Source organism: Asterias rubens, chromosome 4 (genome assembly GCF_902459465.1).
Source record: "Asterias rubens chromosome 4, eAstRub1.3, whole genome shotgun sequence".
In the NCBI taxonomy this organism is placed as follows: domain Eukaryota; kingdom Metazoa; phylum Echinodermata; class Asteroidea; order Forcipulatida; family Asteriidae; genus Asterias; species Asterias rubens.
In genome coordinates, this window is record NC_047065.1 from 21,890,709 (window position 1) to 21,912,922 (window position 22,214).

Consider the following 22,214-nt stretch of genomic DNA (forward strand, 5'->3'; position numbering starts at 1 on the left):
TTTGCATGAAACGTGACCATTAACCCTTTTCAAAGCTAACACTCCCACAAAAGAGATTTGGTCGTACCCGCATGACAAGTTCAATTGACTCTTTACGTATAGTTTCTCCCTATTTTATCCACATTCAAACAATACTGGATAATGTTGCAATTGTACGTTGATAGGCAAGTCTTTGCAACAGCTTATTAAACTTTCCTCAAGTATTCTAGCTGTATTAATGCTAGTGCATGAATGTTCGAAGTGTGATTGTAAAATAAACAAGAAAAATGCGTCTGTGTCCTTTGTACTTTTTCACCAAATCCTGTTAAAGACTTCCATTTCCATTACGTCATCCTCCATGAATCATGCATGAATGCAGCAGCGACAGTTCCGTGTTCAACATGGTTCAAGTTCAACCCACCATCCAGGATGTCAATACATATTTTTCTGGCGCTGACCTCCCTTATGAAAATAAATCACGAATGTGCTTTTCTTTTGACTATCACAATTGCATCCGATTATCTTGAAAGGTTGCGGGAAAATCATCGTGCGCTGTGCCACAAAGCTATACGCGACGCGAGCAGCCAGTGAGAAAAGGCTAAATATGAAAGAATAGTTTATATTAACTCAGTAGCTTTGTTGAGATCATTTCATTGTTTAAACACCATTTGCCCCAAATGTTCACACCGATAACGTGTTTTGTTTAACATTCACACCATCTTGGAAATTTATTAACAAAAAGTGACCATCATAGATATAACCAAAAAATGGTGTAGGCATATAATTATTCTTTGCGAGCCTGACATGTTGTACTCTCTTCTTCTTGGAAGCAGCGCGGTTGTTCTGCATGAAAAAAACCCAGTTTTGGCAGATGTTTTATTTCAAACTGTCAGTGACGAAGACACCACATTGCAGAGTCAATGTAGCTCCATGGAAATGCATGGTTCCTGGCTCATGAAGTCACGACTCTACTCAACAGACTGTAGTTATTTCTCGCTTGCAACTTATAGTTTTGGACTTACAAGATGAACTGCGTCCAGTTAATTCTGCCCGCCTGAGATTCGGTGACACTAGAATCTCGTGCCACACCGGCCACGCATAATCGACTACATAATATAGAAACGGCACGGGGTCACTCAAAACGCCCCCAAAAGTGCTCTCCAAAAACCAATCTGCATGCAAAACCACAACAAAATAATGGGTTGGTTTACCCCCTGGTATGGTATTGTGCGCAGTCCAGGTAAACATTTAAATACTTCTTCAACTGACGCAAAACATCTCTATTACAGGTACTGCATGTGGACACGTTGATTAGTTATTCAAAATAATTGAAAGCATAAAAACTTACTTGGTACACCGAGTAATGGAGAGCTGTTGATAGCATAAAACATTGTGATAAACGACTCCCTCCTATAAAGTAGCGTAGTTCTTGAAAAAAAAGGGAAGTTTCTCACTCAAGATAAAAAAACTTCGGCGGAAGCCTTTTATTTATGCATCTGAAAGCCCAAAAAGTTGTGCAAAAATGTGCCTGTTTTTTTCTTCTTTCATTATTCTTTTTTAACCTTGATGACCAATTGAGCCCACATTTTCACAGATTTGTTATTTAATGCATATGTCGGTATATATACACCAAGTGAGAAAACTGGTCTTTGGCAATTATCAAAGGTTTCCATGGCCTTTAAACCAAGGTGAACCGGCCTCTTTAATCAGCAGACTGTAGCTTGTCGGTCGTGACGATCGTGTACAACTAAAAGCAACAACGATCCGTCAAACCGAAGATTAACCATAAAAAAAGAAGAGCAGTGCTCTTGGAAAAAACTTTGAGAACAACGTTTACTTTCCACGCCACATTTTACATACGAAGGAGACAGTCCTAATAGACAAGACATGGAGATGTTCTGTTCAGCAAGGTGTGGTTTCGTGTTCCTGGTGACTCTGATGGTGTTCTGCCAGGAAAAGTTTGTCAATGGAATAGGTAAGATCGAGAGTTGGTTTTACCCTCCTTTCACCGATGTATGTTATTGTTAGCACTAATAACCATCAGTGCCTTGCCTAGCTTTGTGGTAAAATCAAATCAATGGAATGGTTCTACCACTAGCCCTGACAGAAAAAAAACTCTGGGAATTGTTCATGATTTTGGTTTGTTTTACTACGTAAAGAGAGCATTTAAAACACTTGGAAACATTCAGACACTTTTGGCCAGTCATGAGTCAAGTGTGCCAATAGTCAGGGGTGGCATGTAAATCATGTTATGTTAATACCGCGCCCCCATTTTTAACTTGGCTTCAGACAAAAAGTGGTAGTCCTAAATCCATGCAACTTCCTCACACGTTATCCAATATCATCTTTATGCCGTTTCCAGTGCCCTCATCAAATTGTAATTTTTCATAGTTCATATTTTGTCTGAAACTTTCCACATGGACTTCGACACCTTTCTGTTAACATATTTAAAGCCTTGCTCATGGCAGCCGCACACAAATTCACTCCGAAAAAGACGCCTTAATTCTATGCGTCATGTGTGTATAAATAATCACAGCGCACGACTACTTGGACACTATTGGTTGTCAAAGACCGGTCTCCTCACTTGGTTAATCTCAACATATGCTTTAAATAATAAACCTTTGACAATTTGAGCTCAATTGGTTGTCGAAGTTGCGAGAAAATAATGAAAGAAAAAAACACCCTTGTCACACGAAGTTGTGTGCTTTCGGATGCTTGATTCCGAGACCTCAAGTTCTAAATCTTAGGTCTCGAAATCATTAATTCGTGGAAAATTACTTCTTTCTCGAAAACTACGTTACTTCAGAGGGAGCCGTTTCTCACAATGTTTTATACCACCAACCTCCCCCATTACTTAATTGTTACGAAGTAAGGTTTTATGATAATAATTGTTTTTAGTAATTACCAAGTAATTACGAAGAGGTTACAAATTTAGTTTTGCTAGGGATTCATGGTGGGTTGTGTGCCGAGTACCAAGGATGTATCTACAGACATGCTTTTGGATCATCTCAATTTGATAACTTTGTCTCTTAGTGGGACATGCATGTGTTTATCGTTTGTGTTATTGCTTTTTACTTTCCATCTTTTGTTTAAACTTTTACTGCAATTTTAGAATGTTTAATGTATAGTATATAATGTGTATTTTTTTTATGAGCTAGGTCTGGGAGAGCACATCTTTTTTGATGACAGTTTTTGGACTTTTGCCCTGCCCTGGACGGCCTGTGCTTGTTTTATTGTTTTGCTGCTTTTTTTTTGTCCGAAGAATTAAAATAAAATAAATAAAATAATGGAACTGCGTACTCTGGCACTGGCCTTATATAACTTTTGTACACGCTCAGAAGTTCAAGACAGTTGAGCTATGCACTTACGCAACATGAACATTTTCTGGTTTGCTTTAGTTTGTATACTCTCTACCTGGGAATCCCATTTTAAATCTTCCTTTATCATAACACCAAGTAGTTTGACTTTACTGACAACCTCAAGGCGTTGTTCAGAAATGTTCAGGCTGACATCGGGAATTTCGTTTTTGCCAAAGTATATTTGCATGGCCTGGCACTTTGAAGGATCTAGATTTAATTTGTTTAGATCAGACCATTCTTGCAATGTATTCATATGTTCTTGCATGTTACTTTTGTCCCCAACTGATCTGTTTTCACCAATAGTCAGGTCATCAACATATTTCCACACTGTTGGTCTGCTAAAATCACACAAAGATGATTTTAGATCATCATTGATCAAGATAGAAACAGGGCCAACTAAGGTAACCTGTGGCACTCCCCCAGTTAAACAAATCCAGTCAGAGTAAACACTTTTGTATTTCACTCTTTGCCTCCTGTCGGTGAGAAACTCACCCACCCACTGCACTAGGCTGGGAGAAACTCCCAACATCAATAGTTTCCTGATAACAATGATGTGATCTATCAAATCGACTTAGGCTTTTTGAGAAGTCAGTCAGCACCAGGGTGCTGATGTTCCCAGGTTTTTTCAGCAGCAGAGACAGAGTGGTGATACATATCAATGAGACAATGTGTTGTTGAATTTCCCTTCTGATTACCATATTGTCTATGGTCAATACTAGATTGAATTGCATCATTTAAACTCATTTGCAAATTCTGCCTTCGGCTACCTTAGCTAGACAAGAGGTAAAAGATATTGGACGCAGCTTGTCCAGGACAGGGGGCATTTTGCTTTGGAATGGGGATGACATTTGCCTCTTTCCATTGTGTTGGAACCTTACATTGAATAATGGAGGCATTTCTTATCTCTGTCACTGGTCTGCTGCATTCATATGCAAATTCTTTTAATAACTTTGGTGGAAGATTACCAGGCCCCTATAGCTTTAGTGACAGAGACTATTTATTATACGCTTATATACAAGGCAACTAGGCAACCACAGAGAGACTGTTCGTTTGAGTAGGGAGAAACTCTGGATTAGACGCCTCCAGACCATTCAACCCCATGGTCTGAACATCCAAGAAGGAAACGACTAGTAAACCTTTTGTTTTGCCGTCTCGTTTTTCCCTATAGCCTTTTAGCCTGGGCCTCATTCACCAATTAATTACTTTGTTACCCCACCTCCCTACCCTTGATGTTGTCCTTTGTGTTTCCATCTTCTTGCTTGTGGTCAAGCCAGTCCCTTCCCTTGTGCTTTCCCTTTCCCTTGCGCTTTATACAAGGCTGACACAGAAATTCGGCGCTTTTACGTATTTTTATGCGGGGAATCGTGAACGTAAGAGCAGAATTTAGCGGTTACGTAGGTACAGCCATGCATTTGGGCCCAGGTCATCCGCACTCATACCACTCTCCGCATGCGGAGGCGGTCAGGGCGACAAACACGCATACAGCTCACAATGAGGCGCGGGCGGTTGGAAGGTAGCTCGGACCAGCAGCGCGGCGCAAATCAAATAAAAATGAAAACAATAAAATATACAATATTTAAAAACTCCTTCAAAGCCTTGATCAAAGCTAGTGTCGCCATTGGAACTGAATTATGGATGTCACTGAGGAAAACAATATTATTGTGAGCCGAGACCCGACCCATTTGGTCTTCTGTGGTAGATTGCTTCACACGTTTTGATAAATATATATTTCGGAATAAAGAAATAGTTGTGAAGGACGACTTTTGTGTTGACAGAAGATAATATTTGATGTACGTGTTGAACTTGTTGAATAGTGACTTTTGTGTTTGAGCCTGTATTTAAATCTGCGGGGAGTTTTTTTTTTGCGTCCATGCATGACGACTGAATCGGTTCATTAGCTTTGCCGAAGAATTACCCGTGATAAATCATCACTGAACACAATGAGTGTGCCCCGACATGAGAACTATAACCAGCTTGATTTAAAGGGGCCTTTGATCGGGTGAGTTGGTCTACGAAAAGCAATCGATATGAAATGCATATGGTAAGAAAGATGTTTTAAAAGAAGATATAATGATCCACACAATGCCTCGAAATTGCATGTTTTTCCTTAACACGAAACGCCATTTTGTGGAGTAGAATTTTTGACTCCATAAATGACCGGATAGTTCATAGACTCTAACTCGACCGATCCAAGGCAATGTGTCGCTTTAACTTTCACAGGGTAGTTATTGTAAAACTGCAGACTACTTCTATGGTTCTATGGTCTAGCCAGACCATACCCGCTTTACAATTTTATTTAGGACGAGTTCGAATGTTTTGGAACTAGTTTGATGTGACCTACATTTGTTTGTTTGTTTGTTTGTTTATTAGACAATCTCCACAGAATTCTATAAAATACAACAATTGGACAAAAACAGATAAAAAATACAAGGGAAAAGACATTTGAATCTGAGGAATTGTCGAGGATAACACAAAAAAGCTAAAATAAGCTTATTTCCATTGTGGTCCTCTATACAAAATAAAAATGCAGAAACACTGAAGACACATTAAAATACAAGTATAAAACTATGACTAGAAAATTGCACATGAAATAAAACAAATGGAATAGGCGACCAAGACACCCAACAACAAACAAATTGATTCGTGTCACCTGGCCCGGCCACTGTGTCACCACGAGTACTGTTCTAATGAAAAAAAGAATAAATTAACCGACTACAAACAATGCATCCTCCTGGAGCTGCAACTTATCAAAGTAATGCAGTTTGAGAGTTTTTTTAAATTTGGCTAGGGATGAATTTGTGTTCCGGAGCATGATGGGAAGTTTATTCCATAACTTTGCCCCAGAAACTCGGAAGGAGTGTTGACCATAACTGTGATGATGGGGAATATCAAAAGAAAAGTGATTTGATCGGGTGTTATAGAAGCGAGTACTACTTGTCAGTTGAAAAAAATCTTTAAAATAATCCGGAGCCAAGGAAGTCAAGATACGAAATATACTACATAGTTTCAATTGATCAATCCGGTTCTGGACTGGGAGACAACCAACTTGTTTGAAATGATCTACCGTTAAGTGAGTCCTTGGCTTCAGATTAAGAACAAATCTAGTCAACTTGTTTTGGGAAGTCTGTAATTTGGTTTTAGTGTGTTTAGTTAAGCTATCATACCAAAATGAAGAACAGTAATCATAGTGACACAGAACCAGAGCCGATGCCAACAGTTTTCTGATCGAGCTATCAAAAAATTTGGCCTTACGGTACAGAAATTTCAGTCTGCCGTTAGCCCTGCTTATTACCTTGGCAGCCATCATTTCGCCACTAAGTGCCTGATCAAGTTCAACACCAAGGTACTTAACTGTAGACTTAGATTTAATCTTAGTACTATCATTACAGAGAATATTCAAATCACAACATGTTTTTAATCGACGTTTTTGACCAAAAAAAATACTTTCACATTTTCCGAGATTCAAGGATAATTTGTTGTCAGCCATCCAATCACAGACAGATTTCAATTCCGTTGTCAACATTTTTCCAATAATACCTGTGTTGTTTCCAGAAACAATAAGAGCAGCGTCATCAGCATACATTAATAATCTACAATTTACAGCCGTCTCCAAATCATTAATATAAATTAGAAACAATAGGGGTCCGAGGACAGACCCCTGTGGGACACCACATGTAATAGTTTGTAAACTAGATTCAGTACCAGAGATAGAAACCAGCTGCTTTCTTTCAGACAGGTATGATGAAAACCATGAAACAACAGAGCTGTTTAATCCAACTGCTTTAAGTTTACCCACTAAGATATTGTGATTAACTGTATCGAATGCTTTTTCCAAGTCAAGAAGAAGCCATCTGACGTCACACTTCGAGACTCGTGATTTACACCGGAGAGTGACCTCAAGTCTATATGTCAATTCCCGTCCATCCTCACCTTTCACCTACATCCAACGCAGCAGACGACCGAAAGTTCGGGTCCTACTAAAAGCCGACAACTCGCCGACAACGCCGACAACAAGTCCAGAGCGCCGACAACTCGCCGCCAACAAGTTTTAATTACCTCAATGTATTAGAACTAATGTGTTCTGTAATATAAACATAAATTTAATGGAAAAACTTCACGAAAAGTGTGAATTTTTAACCAGAAAAAAAACTGACCGTACACGGAAAACGGTCGGACGCCATCTTGGCTTAAAATCGTGTTCGGACCAGTCCATTATAATGCGGATGAGTCAGACTTAGCAATAGAGGGCGGGCGTCATGCACTGTGCACACTGCAGTGAAGGTCTTCACATGAAGCCCGCCCTCTGTTGTTGACAAGTGCTAAATCTACCCGTATCATAATGGTCTGGTCCAAACACGGTTTTTAAGCCAAGATGGCGTCCGACCGCTTTTCGTGCAAGTGAAGTTTTTTTCTGGTTAAAAATTCACACTTTTTGTGAAGTTTTTCCATTAACTTTATGTTTATATTACAGAACACATATAGTTCTAATACATCTATGGTTTATTGGCCATTTTGGAGGTATTTAAAACTTGTTGGCGGCGAGTTATCGGCGCTCTGGACTTGTTGTCGGCGTTGTCGGCGAGTTGTCGGCTTTTAGTAGGACCGGAAAGTTCAGCTGCTGCCAAACGTCAGATCACACCAATCATATAAAGGGTGCGTTCGTTTAGCTTCCCTGGGTCGACCCGGTCTGCCCCGATACGTTCGAAGATAGCTTCGACTGGGCTCACCCTGGCCAGTGCCCTGCTTGTGGAGTGGGTCACTTGGGGGTGACCTGAGGTGCATGCCGTCACCACGTGAGGGCGAGTGTGATGTTTGATTAACTCTTGTCAGGGGCTCACCCGAGTGAACACCGCTGGGTCGACCCAGGGAAGCTAAACGAACGCACCCAATCACACATCCACACATGAAATCATTGGTTGCGTTCGTTTAGCTTCCCCCTAGGTCTAACCCGCAGAGCTCACTCAGGTGAGCCCCTGACAAGAGCTAAACGACCAACCACTCACCGCTGTCGTAGTGTGACGTAGTTTACCTGGGGCCAGCCCCCAAGGACCTACTCCACAAGCAGGGCACTGGGGGCTGACCTGGATGAGCCCATCGAATGACGTCAATGGCCGCGCCGTAATAAAGGTCTATAGTCCATCACAAAATGATTTCTTTTGGGGATTCTGTTTTTTTTTTAAAGACCTACGTGAACGAAAACAGCAAGTCGTGATCTTTGCTGAATTCATTTATAAATGTTGTCAACAAATAAGGAAAATGAGTTCACACGAGTATAACAAGATTTTAGTTGTGTACAAATAAGCATTTGGAATACCCTTATTTCAGTACTTTTCAGAAAGACTCACAAAGGGCTCAATAACTTCATCACTTATGTTACGTCGTTTTGATGTGGAGCTCCAATTTGTATAGCCGCTTTGTTGCAGCATAGAGATATAGACATGCATAAACTAAGCAAACTCCCACCCATGACGTCAAAGTATTAATTTCGAAGCACGCCGCTAACAGCGGAAGTGTTTCTAGTTTTTCAACACCTTGAGTGTGGTGCCTCATTTAACAATTTGGAGGTGTACAAATATCAATACTACATTTAAATGGTAATCAAACATGTTGACAACAAGTTTAAACAACATTCCGGTAAAAACAAATTCGCTCAAGTACCAGCTTAAACTGACAGTTTTGTGTGTGTGTTTTTTTCTCCAGAAGGTGATTAGTGCATACTGATCGAAACGTCGAGTTGGAACCAATGGTTCTAATCAGAACCACCCAACCTCATTTAGAGATGATCATTACATGAGAGGTGTCGCCGTAAACCTTTCTATAATAATTTTCCGTTCCCCTTCTCTGGTTAACAGATTTTCTGGACGAGCATTGTGGCCGCACCATCGACATCGATGAAGCATTGGGCGGTTTGCTGTACTCTCAGTCCGGCCCGCTTTACTCCAGTAACTTGGACTGCGATGTCGCCCTTGAGACCAGCTTCTTCGCGAAGAAGATACTGCTGACATTCAACACGGTGGATATCGACGGGGCGGCACCGTGTAGCTCAGCGGGCGACGTCCTCGAGATCTACAACGGGTTGTCGACCGACGAGCGGGACAAGCTGCTGACGGTCTGCGGATCGTCGAACACTCCGAGCGAAGTCACGTCATCTCTGAACCATATCACCCTGCGGTTCAAGACGGATAATGAGACGGTAGAATCTGGGTTCCGTATTGCCTATACGGCCTTTTCCTTGGGTGAGATTTTGTGTGAAGTAATATAAATTTTCAATAAACCATTTGCGTGTTAAAATTTAATCTGGAACAATGGCGTGCTGGATCAGGAATGACGACACAGCACATCCCCATAGTAACTCGTCCTAACTCGAGATAAGACTAGACTTAACTCTTTAGTGAAATCCATCCCAGTGTCTTTAAGGGCGTTTTATGTCTTACCCAGGTACTTGCAGTTCATCTGAGTTTAAATGCGACAACGGCAGATGTATTGACCAGGATCTCAAGTACAACTCATACGACAACTGCGGCGACTCAAGCGACAAATCTGGTAAATATCCCTCGACAATAACCCCCCTCCCCAATATTCCACCCACCCACTACCATCTCCACACCAATCCAACACCAACATCACACCCAAAACACACCCACACTTACCCAACCAACACCAACACCACACCCAACACCACCATTACCCCTACCCACCCACTACCACAATACACACCCGAAACACACGCCACTAGCACCGCCACGTAACACCAACACCACCTAACACTAACACCACGACACCCCTCCCACAACACGACCACCACTCCCACCCAAAACCAGCACCAAAACCACCATCCCACCCAAACCCCACCAGCCAACACCAACACCATCAGAACACCACTATCACAACCACCCAACAATACACAACCCCAACACCACTATACCACACCCACCCACCCAACATCAACACCACCGCACCCCCTCACTAACACCCCAAACACAAAAACCTGTCATAAAATAATAATCATATTCTTATAATAGTGTGCATATCAGTCACTCAGTTTCGCCCCTGGCACTGGAACATACAGCATTTCCTGCAAGTTATTATCGGACTTGTTGAAATATGACGTTATAATAGGGATTGTGTCTCATAACTCTGCATAAATGCATCATGTGATGGTTATCAAGGTGCTGTGGCGCAATATGCTCCAAATTTTTACACCAGAAACACCGTGGCGAACCACTTCTCTTTCGTAAGAGTACACAGTTTTCTTTTGCGTGCGTTACACAGCACACTGGGAACAAACAGCTTTACGTCCCATCTGAAGGACGAAGCATAGTGTCAATCATAGTCGCGTGCCGTGCTTTTTTAAGGACACAGGTATCACGACTGTGACTCGAAACCATATCCTGCAAGGTACGTGGGACTAGTTATGAGACAAACTCCTTCCATGCATAATGGTTTACAATGAACTGTGGGGTAATCTGCTCCTATAAATTAAGCCAGAAACACCGGGGCGAACCACTTCTCTTTTCGAAGCGCGCGTTACACAACACACGGGACCAAACAACTTTACATCCCATCACGGTTTAGTGTCTTGCTTGTGAGGACACAAGTATCACGACTGGGAACTCGAACCCACACTGTGCTGGTTAGAAAAAACAGAGTTTGAATCTAGTGCTCCTAAAGGGTCTATGTAACTTTTGTAGGACAAAAAAACACAGTGTCCACAGATTTACACTAAACTTACACAGTTTGAAGATAATGATAGTAGAAAGCTTCTCTAAAAATATTACGTGCTGAAGTGATGTAGTTTTTGGGAAATGAGTAAAACAATGTCATGAAAATTATTTTAATCATTAACAAACATTTTCATGACATTGTTTTACTCATTTCTCAAAAACTACAGCACCTCAGTAAGTAATATTTGAAGGGAAGCTTTCCACTATCATTATCTTCAAACCCTGTAAGTTTAATGTTAATCTATGGACATTTTGAAGAAGTACCCAAATCCTTTAACCGCTAGGCCATGACACAGCAATAAGCCATTTTATGCACCCAATCCAAACAGTGCACTCTTAAAGAGTGTCCACCATACCTCTAAATGGCTAATAATGTCAATCGATTGATTCCATTTTTCTTTTTCCTGACTCATCAGTGGATGACATATTGACCGGCATACTCCAATGGGGCATAGCTGTATTTATCATCATCCTTGTCGTCATCGTTGTGGGTGCAGTACTGCTGTGTGTCTGCATTGGCTGCCTCAGCTACCATTGTTGCTGCAAGAGCAGCAAACAACCACAAACCCCAGTGGTCATCTGACCAGAAAAATGGTGCACAGTATGCTTAAAGGATTCTTCAGGGGGAAAAAAAACACGGGTCAGAATTAACCCAGATTCCCGTTGGTCTGACCTATTTCCTGGGCTGGGCAAGACTACTGACCCGGAGACTGGTTCAAACACAGAATTTCACAACTGACCCGGACTCCGGACTCCGCTTTTATATGCCACGAAATTGCACGGTTTTCCTCTTTTACTTTGCGAATTAACACAAACTGCTATTTTTGGGGTTGAGTGGAGTAAAACAAAAAATGACTCCATAGGAGTGCCGTGTTATTTCACGACGTAAAAGGAAAACCGTGCAATTTCGAGGCTTAATATTTGTGAGGATAATTATATTCTACATCTTTCTAACCATGCATTTTATAACGGTTTCAAACGCCTTTCTTAGAACATGCATTTTATAACGGTTTCAAACGCCTTTCTTAGACCAACTCGCCCAATCCAAGGCAACGTGGCCATTTAACAGACGAATTTATAACAACACAAGGTTCCACACTGTCGTTCATGTGTTATCTTTCAAATGTATTTGTAAACCTTTAGGGTTTTTTTCTTCATTATTGAACTAACCGAGGATTGCCTAAAAATTAATGATAGATGTTAAATTTGCATCGGGGATAAAGATTATTAATTTTTTTTTTTTTTTACCCATACAACGATGTGTGTCAGCACTGTATACTCAGTACTTTTCCGAGTCCTGTGAAAAAAATATCACAGGCATGTTACTCGGGTGGGATTCGACTCTTGCAATTCTAGAGCAGTAAAAATTAATGCTTTAACGTGTGTGTGGATGGGTTGGGTGGTGGCTGTACATGTATAATGATATACCCCTCGCCAAATAAATGAGAATAATGTGATTGGTCAATAAATAACTGATTTGATTGGTCAATATATAACTGATTGGCTCCTGGTGTTTTTAACATACAGTATTTCCTGCATTGTATGTGGTGGGACTACGTTTGAAAGATGCTGTAGCGCAACATGTTGCAAATCAAACAAGGAGCACCGGGGGGCACTATCTCTTTCCGACAAGTGCACAGGGTTCTTTAACGTGCGTTACACAACACACGGGACCAACGGCTTTACGTCTCATCCGAAGGACGAAGCGTCAAGACTGGGACCCAATAAGGGTGTTTTCTGCCATTATTTTCTTGCAACTTTGACGAACAATTGAGTCCAAACTGCACACATTTGTTATTGTGTGCATAATAAAATGTTGGGATATACCAAGTGATAGTACTGGTCTTTGAAAGTTATCAATGGTGTCAAAGTTTTAGGACTAGTCTGGTCTCGAGTGAGAACAAGTTACTTAACCAATTAAAGGCAGTGGACACTATTGGGAATTACTCAAAATAATTATTAGCATAACACCTTAATTGGTAACTAGTAATAGGGAGAGGTTGATAGTATAAAACCTTGTGAGAAACGGCTCCCGTTTCGCGAAAGAAGTAATTTTCCACGACTTTGATCTCGCGACCTCAAGTTTAGAACTTTAGGTCTCGAAATCAAGCATCTGAAAGTACACAACTTCGTGTGACAAGAGTGGTTTTTTTTTTCTTTCATAGTTATCTCGCAACTCCGACGACCAATCGAGCTAAAATTTGCACAGGTTTGTTATTTTATGTATATGTTGAGATACACCAAGTGAGAAGACTGGATTTTGACAATTACCAATAGTGTCCAGTGCTTTTAAGGACTAGCCTCAATTTTTTAATAATTCCTACAGAGTCAATGGACTAGTGCCAAGTTAGGACCTATCGTTATGCACTGTGTGTTACAAAACAGTGCACCATCAAATGTGTAAATCTACACCACTCAGGAAATGAGCTCAAACCGGAAGCAAGTTGCAAGGACAGAAACATCTAGGCGTATCCTGTTGGTCCTATAAAACAGAAACACCCGACAATTGTTTTAGTAATAATTTAGTTAGTAGTATACACTGTGGTCCAAACATGGCATGCTCAAGGTGTGGTTTGGTGTTCGTGGTGTTTCTTGGCGTTTTGATGACCGACTTTGCAAACAGCATTGGTAAGAATAGCAAAAGACTTCATACAGAAACATGTATTTTTTAATAAACTAATATGTATTTTCCATAAGAGTATTTAATCATTGAATGCACTGGTACACGTTTGGTAATTACTCAAAATTAATTAAAGGCAGTGGACACTATTGGTAATTAGTCAAAATAATTATTAGCATAAAACCTTACTTGGTAATGAGTAATGTGGAGAGGTTGATAGTATAAAACATTGTGCGAAACGGCTCCCTCTGAAGTGACGTAGTTTACAAGAAAAAAAAGTAATTTTCCACGAATTTGATTTCGAGACCTCAAGTTTAGAATTTGAGGTCTCGAAATCAAGCATCTGAAAGCACACAACTTCGTGATCATTTTGTTATGTACACGCGTATGTAATCTCAAGTAATACAGTTCTAGATGTAGATGAATTCAACACAACACTTCTTTATTCATCCTTTGTAATTCTTACATTATTCCAACATGGCGTTCTGTACTACAGCCGTCACAATAGGGCGCTGTTACATTTTCATGAACACAACACATGTCTCAGAAACCATTCGATCAAGTGCCTACAGCTCAAACAAAAACTGATACGCCTAAACCTGAGAACCGACCTAAGAGACAGATTAGAAAGACTATCAGATGTAACTTTAAGACAACTGTTCATTTCATGGCAGTTCAAGCGAAGTAAAAGAAAAATTAAAGTGTTCCTTAACTGATTTAACTTGATTACTTTATTGATTTTTCAAACTCCTGGATCTGATTATACATTCAACTGTTTGCCATACATTGCTAGAACTGTTACATTTAAAGTTCTTCTTTTATTTGTGATTTGAAATGTACCAACTCACGACTTGGACGTACATGTACTTTGCACGTGTGTTTACTATACGCATTGCAGGCAAAGTCTGCCTCGATTGACGTCACAAAAGGGGTAGGCGGAGTCAGCCCCCAAACAACTTTATATATTTTTTAAACATATAAATCGTGACAAACAATTACTAAAAAAAATTGTTTTATTGTTCGTAAGCATATACTCTTATGTTTGAAAGAAAAAAAATTATATTTCCAGGTGACTTTAAGCAAAAAAAAATGCTTAAGCACGAAAATAGCTTGCTTATTTTACACACGTTACTGGCCAAAATTTCATGCCGTTTACATTGCTTGTGACTGGTATTTAGCTGTTGTTTTCTTGCCATAACAATTGAGTGGAGTCTTGGTAATCTGATTTTACTAAGCATTTTTCTTTTGCTTTAAAGCAACATTTTGTGCTTAAGCAGCTCTATGAAATTGGGCCCAGGTATGGGAAGCAAAAATGATGAGAAAAAGTGCGACTTGATGAATTACTTGAAAAGCTTGACAGAGTAAGGGTTCCATGGGGCAAGTACTGTATTTGAATGCTGAGCGAAGGCTTGAGCGGCCAGGCCGGTGTGGAGATAGGCAAGATGATATAGCAGGTGTTGTGTTGTTAAGGCATTTATACACAAACACCAATGGAAGGTTATTATTCCCATGATCGGCAGCCAGTGAAGTTCTTTTTCCAATAAAGTTGGGGACCGAAACTGAGAAAAAAAATGTATTGCAATTCAAATTCAATTTAGCATCTTGCCGTCGGTGACTTTTGAAATGTTTCATGAACTAGCATGTAAACCAATAAGAAGAACAATATTACGGAAACCCGTTTTCAGTGATTTGATATGTGAAGTAAACACATTAATTATTCACAATCTAGCCTTCCAAAATAAAAGGGCAGTGTGCTCTGGACAGACCTCAGAGTGAAGCCAACTTATGTTGTCACTATTTTTTCAGCGTTATCTGGATAATATTAATAAGCCATTTGCGTGCTAGTTTTGAATATTTTCTGGTAAGTGTGTGACATAACGTGGCGTTGGTCACACGTTTACCACATTGGGAGCGTCCGATTAGCTTCCCCGGGTCGACCTCGGTGTGCTCATCCGGGTGGCGTATTTTTTATTTAGGACTAACGTTGGCAGATAATTCCCCCCCCCCCCCCTCCGACGATCTTCCTGGAAACAAAAATCGCATCCGGGTGAGCCCCTGATGAGCTAATTGAACGATCACTCACCCTTCTCGTGGTGACGTCAGTGCATCTCGGGCCACAAGCCCAAGTGACCCGATTGTGGATCTGTCAAACATTGCCACATGCTAAAATTAAGCAAGGGACCCAGGTTGAAATGCTGTCGTGTGAATAGCACTTTAGACACCTATATCACCATAGAGTCTGGTTTCGTTTCTCGTTTCAGAGTACCTGACCAATGAATGCAATGACGTGCTATACGTGGGGGACGGTGGCGGGACACTAGTCTCCCAATCCGGGTTGAATTATGCATCCAACGTGGACTGCACCGTCATTGTACAAGCCTCCCTGGGTCGCCGGATCCTGTTAACCTTCGAGAAGTTCGACACTGAGGGTTCGGGTTTTGGCACATGTTTTACGGACTACCTAGAAGTGTTCGATAGTGACATGTCCAGTATCCGGAGACTCTGCGGGACGGCTGTACCTGGTGACATCACTTCTGTGAATAATAGCCTCATATTACAATTCACCACGGACAGCTCCATTGACAGAACGGGGTTCTCATTTGCGTACACTTCTTTTCATACGGGTAAGTATAAGAAGATCAGTCTCCTGACGATGACTAGAGCAAGCTATAGTCGTTGAGACCCCTTGAACCAAACGTTGAGACCAATTTTAAGAACTCACTCTGCGGTAGAAGCGCAGTTAATTGTAGCTCTGATGACCGATTGAGCCTAAATTTTCACAGGTTTGTTATTTTATATATAAGTTGTGATACACGAAGTGTGGGCCTTTGGACAATACTGTTTACCGAAAGTGTCCAATGGCTTTTTAACAAAACAGTTCATCACTATTCCCTCGACCCCGCGGGTGTTTCGTACGCAGCGCTGGAAATCGACCAAAGCTGGGAACGATCAAGATGATGTACACCGGTGTACATCACTTTTCATGTTACCCGACCCTGGTCCGAGCCATGTAACATTATACAATTGTTGCACGCTGTGATGGGGTCCATGGCGTTTTGTACACCCGAGGGGGGAAATGGCACCCGAGGCGAAACCGAGGGTGCCATTTCCCCCCGAGGGTGTACAAAACCCATGGACCCCAATCACAGCGTGCAACAATTGTTTTGTTATACCTGGGTAACATTAATGTTCCTCTTCTCGAAGTTCTGTTGTAATCTTAAACATTTACGACAGAGTATTCATTGTTGAATTAGCAGACGAACAAGGAACAACTCCTGACAGTTCCCTCGAACCCGCGCGTGTTTCATACAGCGCTGGAAATCGACCAACTGTGGGAACGATCAAGGTGATGTACACCGGTGTACATCACTTTTCATGTAATACCCGGCGCGCTGTGCATTACGCGTAGCGCGCATCTTTAGCCATGATACATGCTTATTTGTTGCACGGCACGTGATTGGTTCTCGACCAATCAAACTTCACAGTTTGTTACCGAGGTATAACAATGATCATTGTATCCAATGGAATCACTAGACCTGTCGTTATAATCCTTGCGGATTAACACATGGGACCAGTCTACGTCATATTAGTCTCTAGGAGGGCGCCCTACTCACATGACGTCATTTGTATTTTTAACCCTCTGTTTAGGTTTTTGCAGCTCGAACGAGTTCACGTGCAACAACGGCCGGTGCATTGATAGCGATCTGGAAAATAATCAGTACGACAACTGCGGCGATGCCAGTGACGAACCTTACGGTAAGTAAAAAATACATTCATTTAGCCGTAGTGATAATGCTTCCGCACAAAGTATAGTGTCAGTGTCGTATGCACTTATGTCCTCAACGCAATGCAGACAGACAGACAGATAGAAAGACAGACAGACTGACTGACTTATGCTGATTGATTTTATGTCATTATTCTATTCTAGTTTATGTTATATTTATGCTAATCCATTTTAATCGTGTTATGCCATTTTGTGCTATTTTGTCCCCATTAGATTATTTTGACACTAACAAAAACTGTCATTTATGTTTCAGATTTTGACATTGACATTGACATTGACGATGCCATCGGCACAGCCAATAATTTCCTGCGTTTGGGAATCGGGATTATCATCGCCATCATTATCGCTATTATTGCCCTTATCGTCCTGATCTGTGTCTGTATCGGTTGTATCTGCTTCCACGTGTGTTGTAAGACCTCGGCTTCCCAGCGCTCCAACGCCGTGGTAATGACTTCAGCCAGTCAGCAGCCAGCCGGTCAGGTTGCGTACAGCCAGCCACCGCCAGCATACGGCCAGCCTGGACCGTACGGGCAGCCCACTACGGTGCCGTACGGCAACCCCGCCGCCCCGTTCGGCCAACCCAATGGAGAGCAAGCGGCCCCGTTGGTAGAGAAACCTTAGTCATTCTTTACTTTCTTCATTTTCTTTAAACAGCAGCCCATTTTTTTACGAAACGCTTAAAGGAACACGTTGCCTTGGATCGGTCGAGTTGGTCTTTGAAAAGCGTTTGTAACCGTTCGTCATAAAATGCATATGGTTAGAAAGATATTCTAAAAGTAGAATACAATGATCCACACACATTTGCCTCGAAAATTACGTGGTTTTCCTTTTACTTTGCGAACTAACACGGTCATCCAATAGGAGACTTTCCAACGCTAGGTGGCGGCAGACATACCGGGTAAATTTCCATTGTTTACGTAGTTCTGAACATGCGCATAATTCTGAGAACAATGGATTTACCCGGTAAGTCTGCTGCCCTCTATCGTCCCAGAAAGTCTCCCATTATGGGAGTCAAACATTTGCGTCCCATAATTATTGGCCGACCGTCGAGGTAAAAGGAAAACCACGCAATTTCGAGTAATACTTTTGTGAATTATTATATTCTACTTTTAAAATATCTTTCTAATCATATGCATTTTATAACAAACGGTTAAAAACGTTTTTTTTGAAGACCACATTCTTTCTGTTTTCAGCTGGATTTGAGAAACAAGTAATTACAATTATTTTGTTCTTCCGCGTCAGAGCTGTGCATTGGGAGAGTTGCGACATGGTGCTGGACGCCATTTTGTATCCAAATGCATCACAACCCGATGGGCAGACTAGTCTGGCACCTTGGGTTCGCAATGTGTTTTTTTATGGGCGCGACATGGCTTCTACTACCAAGTTGTCGCAACTCTCCCAATACTTGGGTGCGTTCGTTTAGCTTCCCTGGGTCGACCCCGGTGTGTGGCAGTTTTTTTTCCATGACGAACGTGTGCGGATAATTACCCACGTTCGTCCTGGGAAAAAAAAACCACCACACACCGGGGTCGACCCAGGGAAGCTAAACGAACGCACCCTATACATCTCTGATGTATGGAACCCAAGTCCACCCTCAGTGTTTAACTGTCCCACCAAACTTTCTCAATCGCATAATAGGCCTACTAAAAAGTAAAGTTTTGGGTAGTGATCTGTATTTTTTTCTTTTGCCATGAACAGGAGAGAGCACATTGACTTTCTAAGTTTTTCTCCAAATTTTATACGGAAGCTTGAGGGATAGGGTGCATCAGCTATCTGTGTAAGGTATACTTTGTGTTTTACTCCTCATTTATTTTTTTATATTAAGAGAAATAATTATTGTCACTCTTTTGTAGGGTTGCTTCTGAGTATACACAAATACATGTAAAAAGTAAATAAAAAGTTGTAGTTAAAATTGTTCTCATTTGCTTTTATTACAAAAACGTCAACGACCACGTTAAAAGCCCCCCCCCCACCCCTTTTTAATCATGAGCCGTCTCCATCACCACAAAGGGTGTACCCCACTAAATAAACTCCCATAGCATACAGTGCAAAATGCTGAATATTAAAAAATACATAGAAGTCTCACAGCTGTTTACAGACATTTACATTTCAGGTACTCTCGAACTTTTAGTCTTCTGCTCCTTTTAGTACGGGGAGTCCCCCGGGCCCGTCAGGCACCCCCCCCCCAAAAAAAAGCCAAAATAACCATACACAAGTGTAGTTTTTTCCAAACGTCCGAGCATCAATCTTGATAATAGGAAGTGTCGGCGCCGAGCAGTAAAGAGCACCGAATTCAAACTCTGGTGTTTTCTGATTTTCAGAGTGTGGGTTCAAATCCCCAGCCGTGACACTTGTGTCCTTAAGCAAGACACTTAACCATTGCTTGGTCCTTCGGATGGGACGTTAAGCCGTTGGTCCCATGTGTTATGTAACGCATGTAAAAGAACCCAGTGCACTTATCTAAAAGAGAAGGGGTTCACCCCGGTGTTCCTGGTCCGATCGGCAGCAAATTGCGCCAGAGCACACTGTAAAGGGTGCTATCGGAATAAGGTCCCATAATTCTAGTCTGGTTCCCAGACCCAAAAATCTCCGACTAGGCTCTGTCGAATTTAGGGTCGATCCGGTATCACCCAAAATCACGTGACCAAAAAGGAGGAATTCCTCCTCTTTCAAAGTTATCCGAAATGTTCCGAACGTGTTGTCGTCAATATTCGGACAGTATCGTTGATGTTCGGTACGGACTCATAATGTCAGTCCTGTCGGCCGCCGTAGATCCAGGAGTTTTTATGCCAGTTATTGCCAATGCAGGTGTTGTGCCTAAATAAAGCGTTTGCAAAGCGATGCGACAAGTTCAAAATATGTAAACCTGGGAAATCGCTCCGGGATCTGGTAAATTTTGTCCTTTTTCTTCAATAAGGTGTTTTGACTTGAGTGTTCATTAGACATTGATTGAGGATTTAGTTTCATGATTTTTAAAAGTGGTAAAAATGGGGCAAAATCTGGTGACTAGCTGTCGAAATTATACGTGTTGAACCAGATTGTCATTAATTCACGATCAAAATAATCTCGTAACCCTCCGGCCTGGCGGCCGTTGGGAGGAGGGTATCGTTATCGCAACTAGTAGTACGTACGTGCAGACATGGTTTCCCTGGAGATGACCCCCGACCCTGACAAGTTGCGTCATGCTCTATTTTTAACCGTGTGTGATACCAGACCTAAGATTTTTAACAAGAGACGTCAAGGAATCTTTGGTCAGGGAACCAGACTACCATAATTCAAACGTAGTCCCACATCTCGCAGGAAATACTGTATGACAGCGCCAGGAGCGTCACTGGTTGACAAACATGTGCGCTATATAAGTAGCCATATATAAGTAGCTATATAAGTAGGCCCTCATGTGTCATCCAAAATACAAGTTGGAAGTCAACAACTCCCGGGTTAGCCTAAACGTCTGCGGTTATTCTTCGAGGCTCATGAATAACGCAAGAGAGCGGCCAAAAACCGGCGTGTAGTTTGACCTCTGTCGTTTCACATACGCAGCCAAATTCAATTGCGGACTTGAGAGCAGTGTCTGTTTGGGCATCTATGTCACTGCACGTGCATTGTATCCAATGGGAATCACTGGATCTAGCGGCAGCAATCTGTCTTTATCCTTGCGGATAAAGACAGGGGCCCAGTCTACCCTCGGGTTACAACTGGGCACAGTTTATACCACAACCAAAATATTTTGAGGATGCACACAATTATAATGAGCTCGACGCTCTGTTTTCTCCTTTTTTTTAGTGTGGTGCACCCCAAATCAGTATTGTTTTGTGACGTAGTAGTCGTGGTGCAAGACGCGCGCTGTGCGTGAAAAAAAACGAGAAACGTCTTGCACCAGAATTTGGTATTTGCAAATTTTGAGAATTGCATGCTCAAATCAATTTTTTCTTGTCAAAAACAAATTTTCTGAAATGTAGGTCACTGTATTATTAAATATGTTATCGTGACGTTTGACCCAGTTTTTGAAATAATGTATCATTAAAAGAAATCAACGAAATAAAAATCACTTGATAGAGCATGTCTTCCTCAATCAGAATCCACTAAGAAACAGTTTTCTCTTCAAAATTTACAACTTTATGATTATTTTTGTTCAAGTCACCATGATCTTTATATTGTTATCGTGACCTTTGACAATAAATACCCTGACCACGACACAATGCCCTGACGAATCCAAACTAATACTCGGGAAAAGAAATTAACAATCACCAATGATTGAATGTTCCTTATTAACAAAGGTTGATAGACGTGGTTAGTGAAAGCTCCTCGTATTGATCCAAACCTTAATAGTGTATTATAAGGGTAGCGTTATAAGCGCCACACACGGGTGTCCTGTAGACTAGGTACCAAACACGTCAATAACATCTTTTGTTCGCGTACATTTCTCAGTAAGGCCCCTCCGACAAAAAGGACTTATTTAGAGTTCTGTCTTAAAAAACTAAGGAGGATGATTTTTTTTTCAACGACACATTAAGACAAAATGGCTGGGCTTTTTATAAAAAATATGTTTTCGTATGAGATCGTGAAAGTAGTACCCTTTTTCTATGAAGAAAAACAAAATCGAGTGGGGGGGGGGGGGGTCGAGAAAGGGAAGAAAAAGGAGGCGGCCTAAAAAGGAAGCGGAAGGGGGGACGCTAAACATGTTATTTTTGTTGTTGGCCTAATCTCCGTTGGTTTACAATGGTTTCTTCCTCCGTGGGTGTACTTGC

General features: G+C 41.4%; 2 protein-coding genes across 3 annotated transcripts; both read left to right on the forward strand.

The window, feature by feature from the left end:
* Nucleotides 1-1,757: 1,757 nt before the first annotated feature.
* On the forward strand, nucleotides 1,758-12,015 carry LOC117289094 (low-density lipoprotein receptor-related protein 12-like). 2 transcript variants are annotated; one of them, XM_033770052.1, is made up of 4 exons: nucleotides 1,758-1,954; nucleotides 9,191-9,574; nucleotides 9,777-9,881; nucleotides 11,479-12,015. In XM_033770052.1, the coding sequence occupies exons 1-4, from the start codon at nucleotides 1,867-1,869 to the stop codon at nucleotides 11,643-11,645; spliced, it is 744 nt and encodes a 247-aa protein (XP_033625943.1). In that variant the 5' UTR covers nucleotides 1,758-1,866; the 3' UTR covers nucleotides 11,646-12,015. The 2 variants fall into 2 exon arrangements, with proteins under 2 accessions (XP_033625943.1, XP_033625944.1); XM_033770053.1 differs by having other exon boundaries at nucleotides 9,787-9,881; nucleotides 11,479-11,580.
* A 1,331-nt stretch (nucleotides 12,016-13,346) lies between these two features.
* On the forward strand, nucleotides 13,347-18,171 carry LOC117289093 (abnormal cell migration protein 13-like). Its single transcript, XM_033770051.1, has 4 exons — nucleotides 13,347-13,690; nucleotides 15,944-16,306; nucleotides 17,331-17,438; nucleotides 17,720-18,171. Exons 1-4 carry the CDS (start codon nucleotides 13,615-13,617, stop codon nucleotides 18,085-18,087), a joined length of 915 nt encoding a protein of 304 aa, XP_033625942.1. The 5' UTR covers nucleotides 13,347-13,614; the 3' UTR covers nucleotides 18,088-18,171.
* Nucleotides 18,172-22,214: the final 4,043 nt, after the last annotated feature.

Bases quoted from the DNA above. Each gene is read 5' to 3' on its own strand.
- LOC117289094 (XM_033770052.1), top strand. From the start codon at position 1,867: ATGGAGATGTTCTGTTCAGCAAGGTGTGGTTTCGTGTTCCTGGTGACT. The intron at 9,575-9,776 runs GTGAGATTTTGT...TGTCTTACCCAG, and splicing joins CTATACGGCCTTTTCCTTGG to GTACTTGCAGTTCATCTGAG. The intron at 9,882-11,478 runs GTAAATATCCCT...CTGACTCATCAG, and splicing joins CGACTCAAGCGACAAATCTG to TGGATGACATATTGACCGGC.
- LOC117289093 (XM_033770051.1), top strand. From the start codon at position 13,615: ATGGCATGCTCAAGGTGTGGTTTGGTGTTCGTGGTGTTTCTTGGCGTT. The intron at 13,691-15,943 runs GTAAGAATAGCA...TTCTCGTTTCAG, and splicing joins CGACTTTGCAAACAGCATTG to AGTACCTGACCAATGAATGC. The intron at 16,307-17,330 runs GTAAGTATAAGA...CCCTCTGTTTAG, and splicing joins GTACACTTCTTTTCATACGG to GTTTTTGCAGCTCGAACGAG.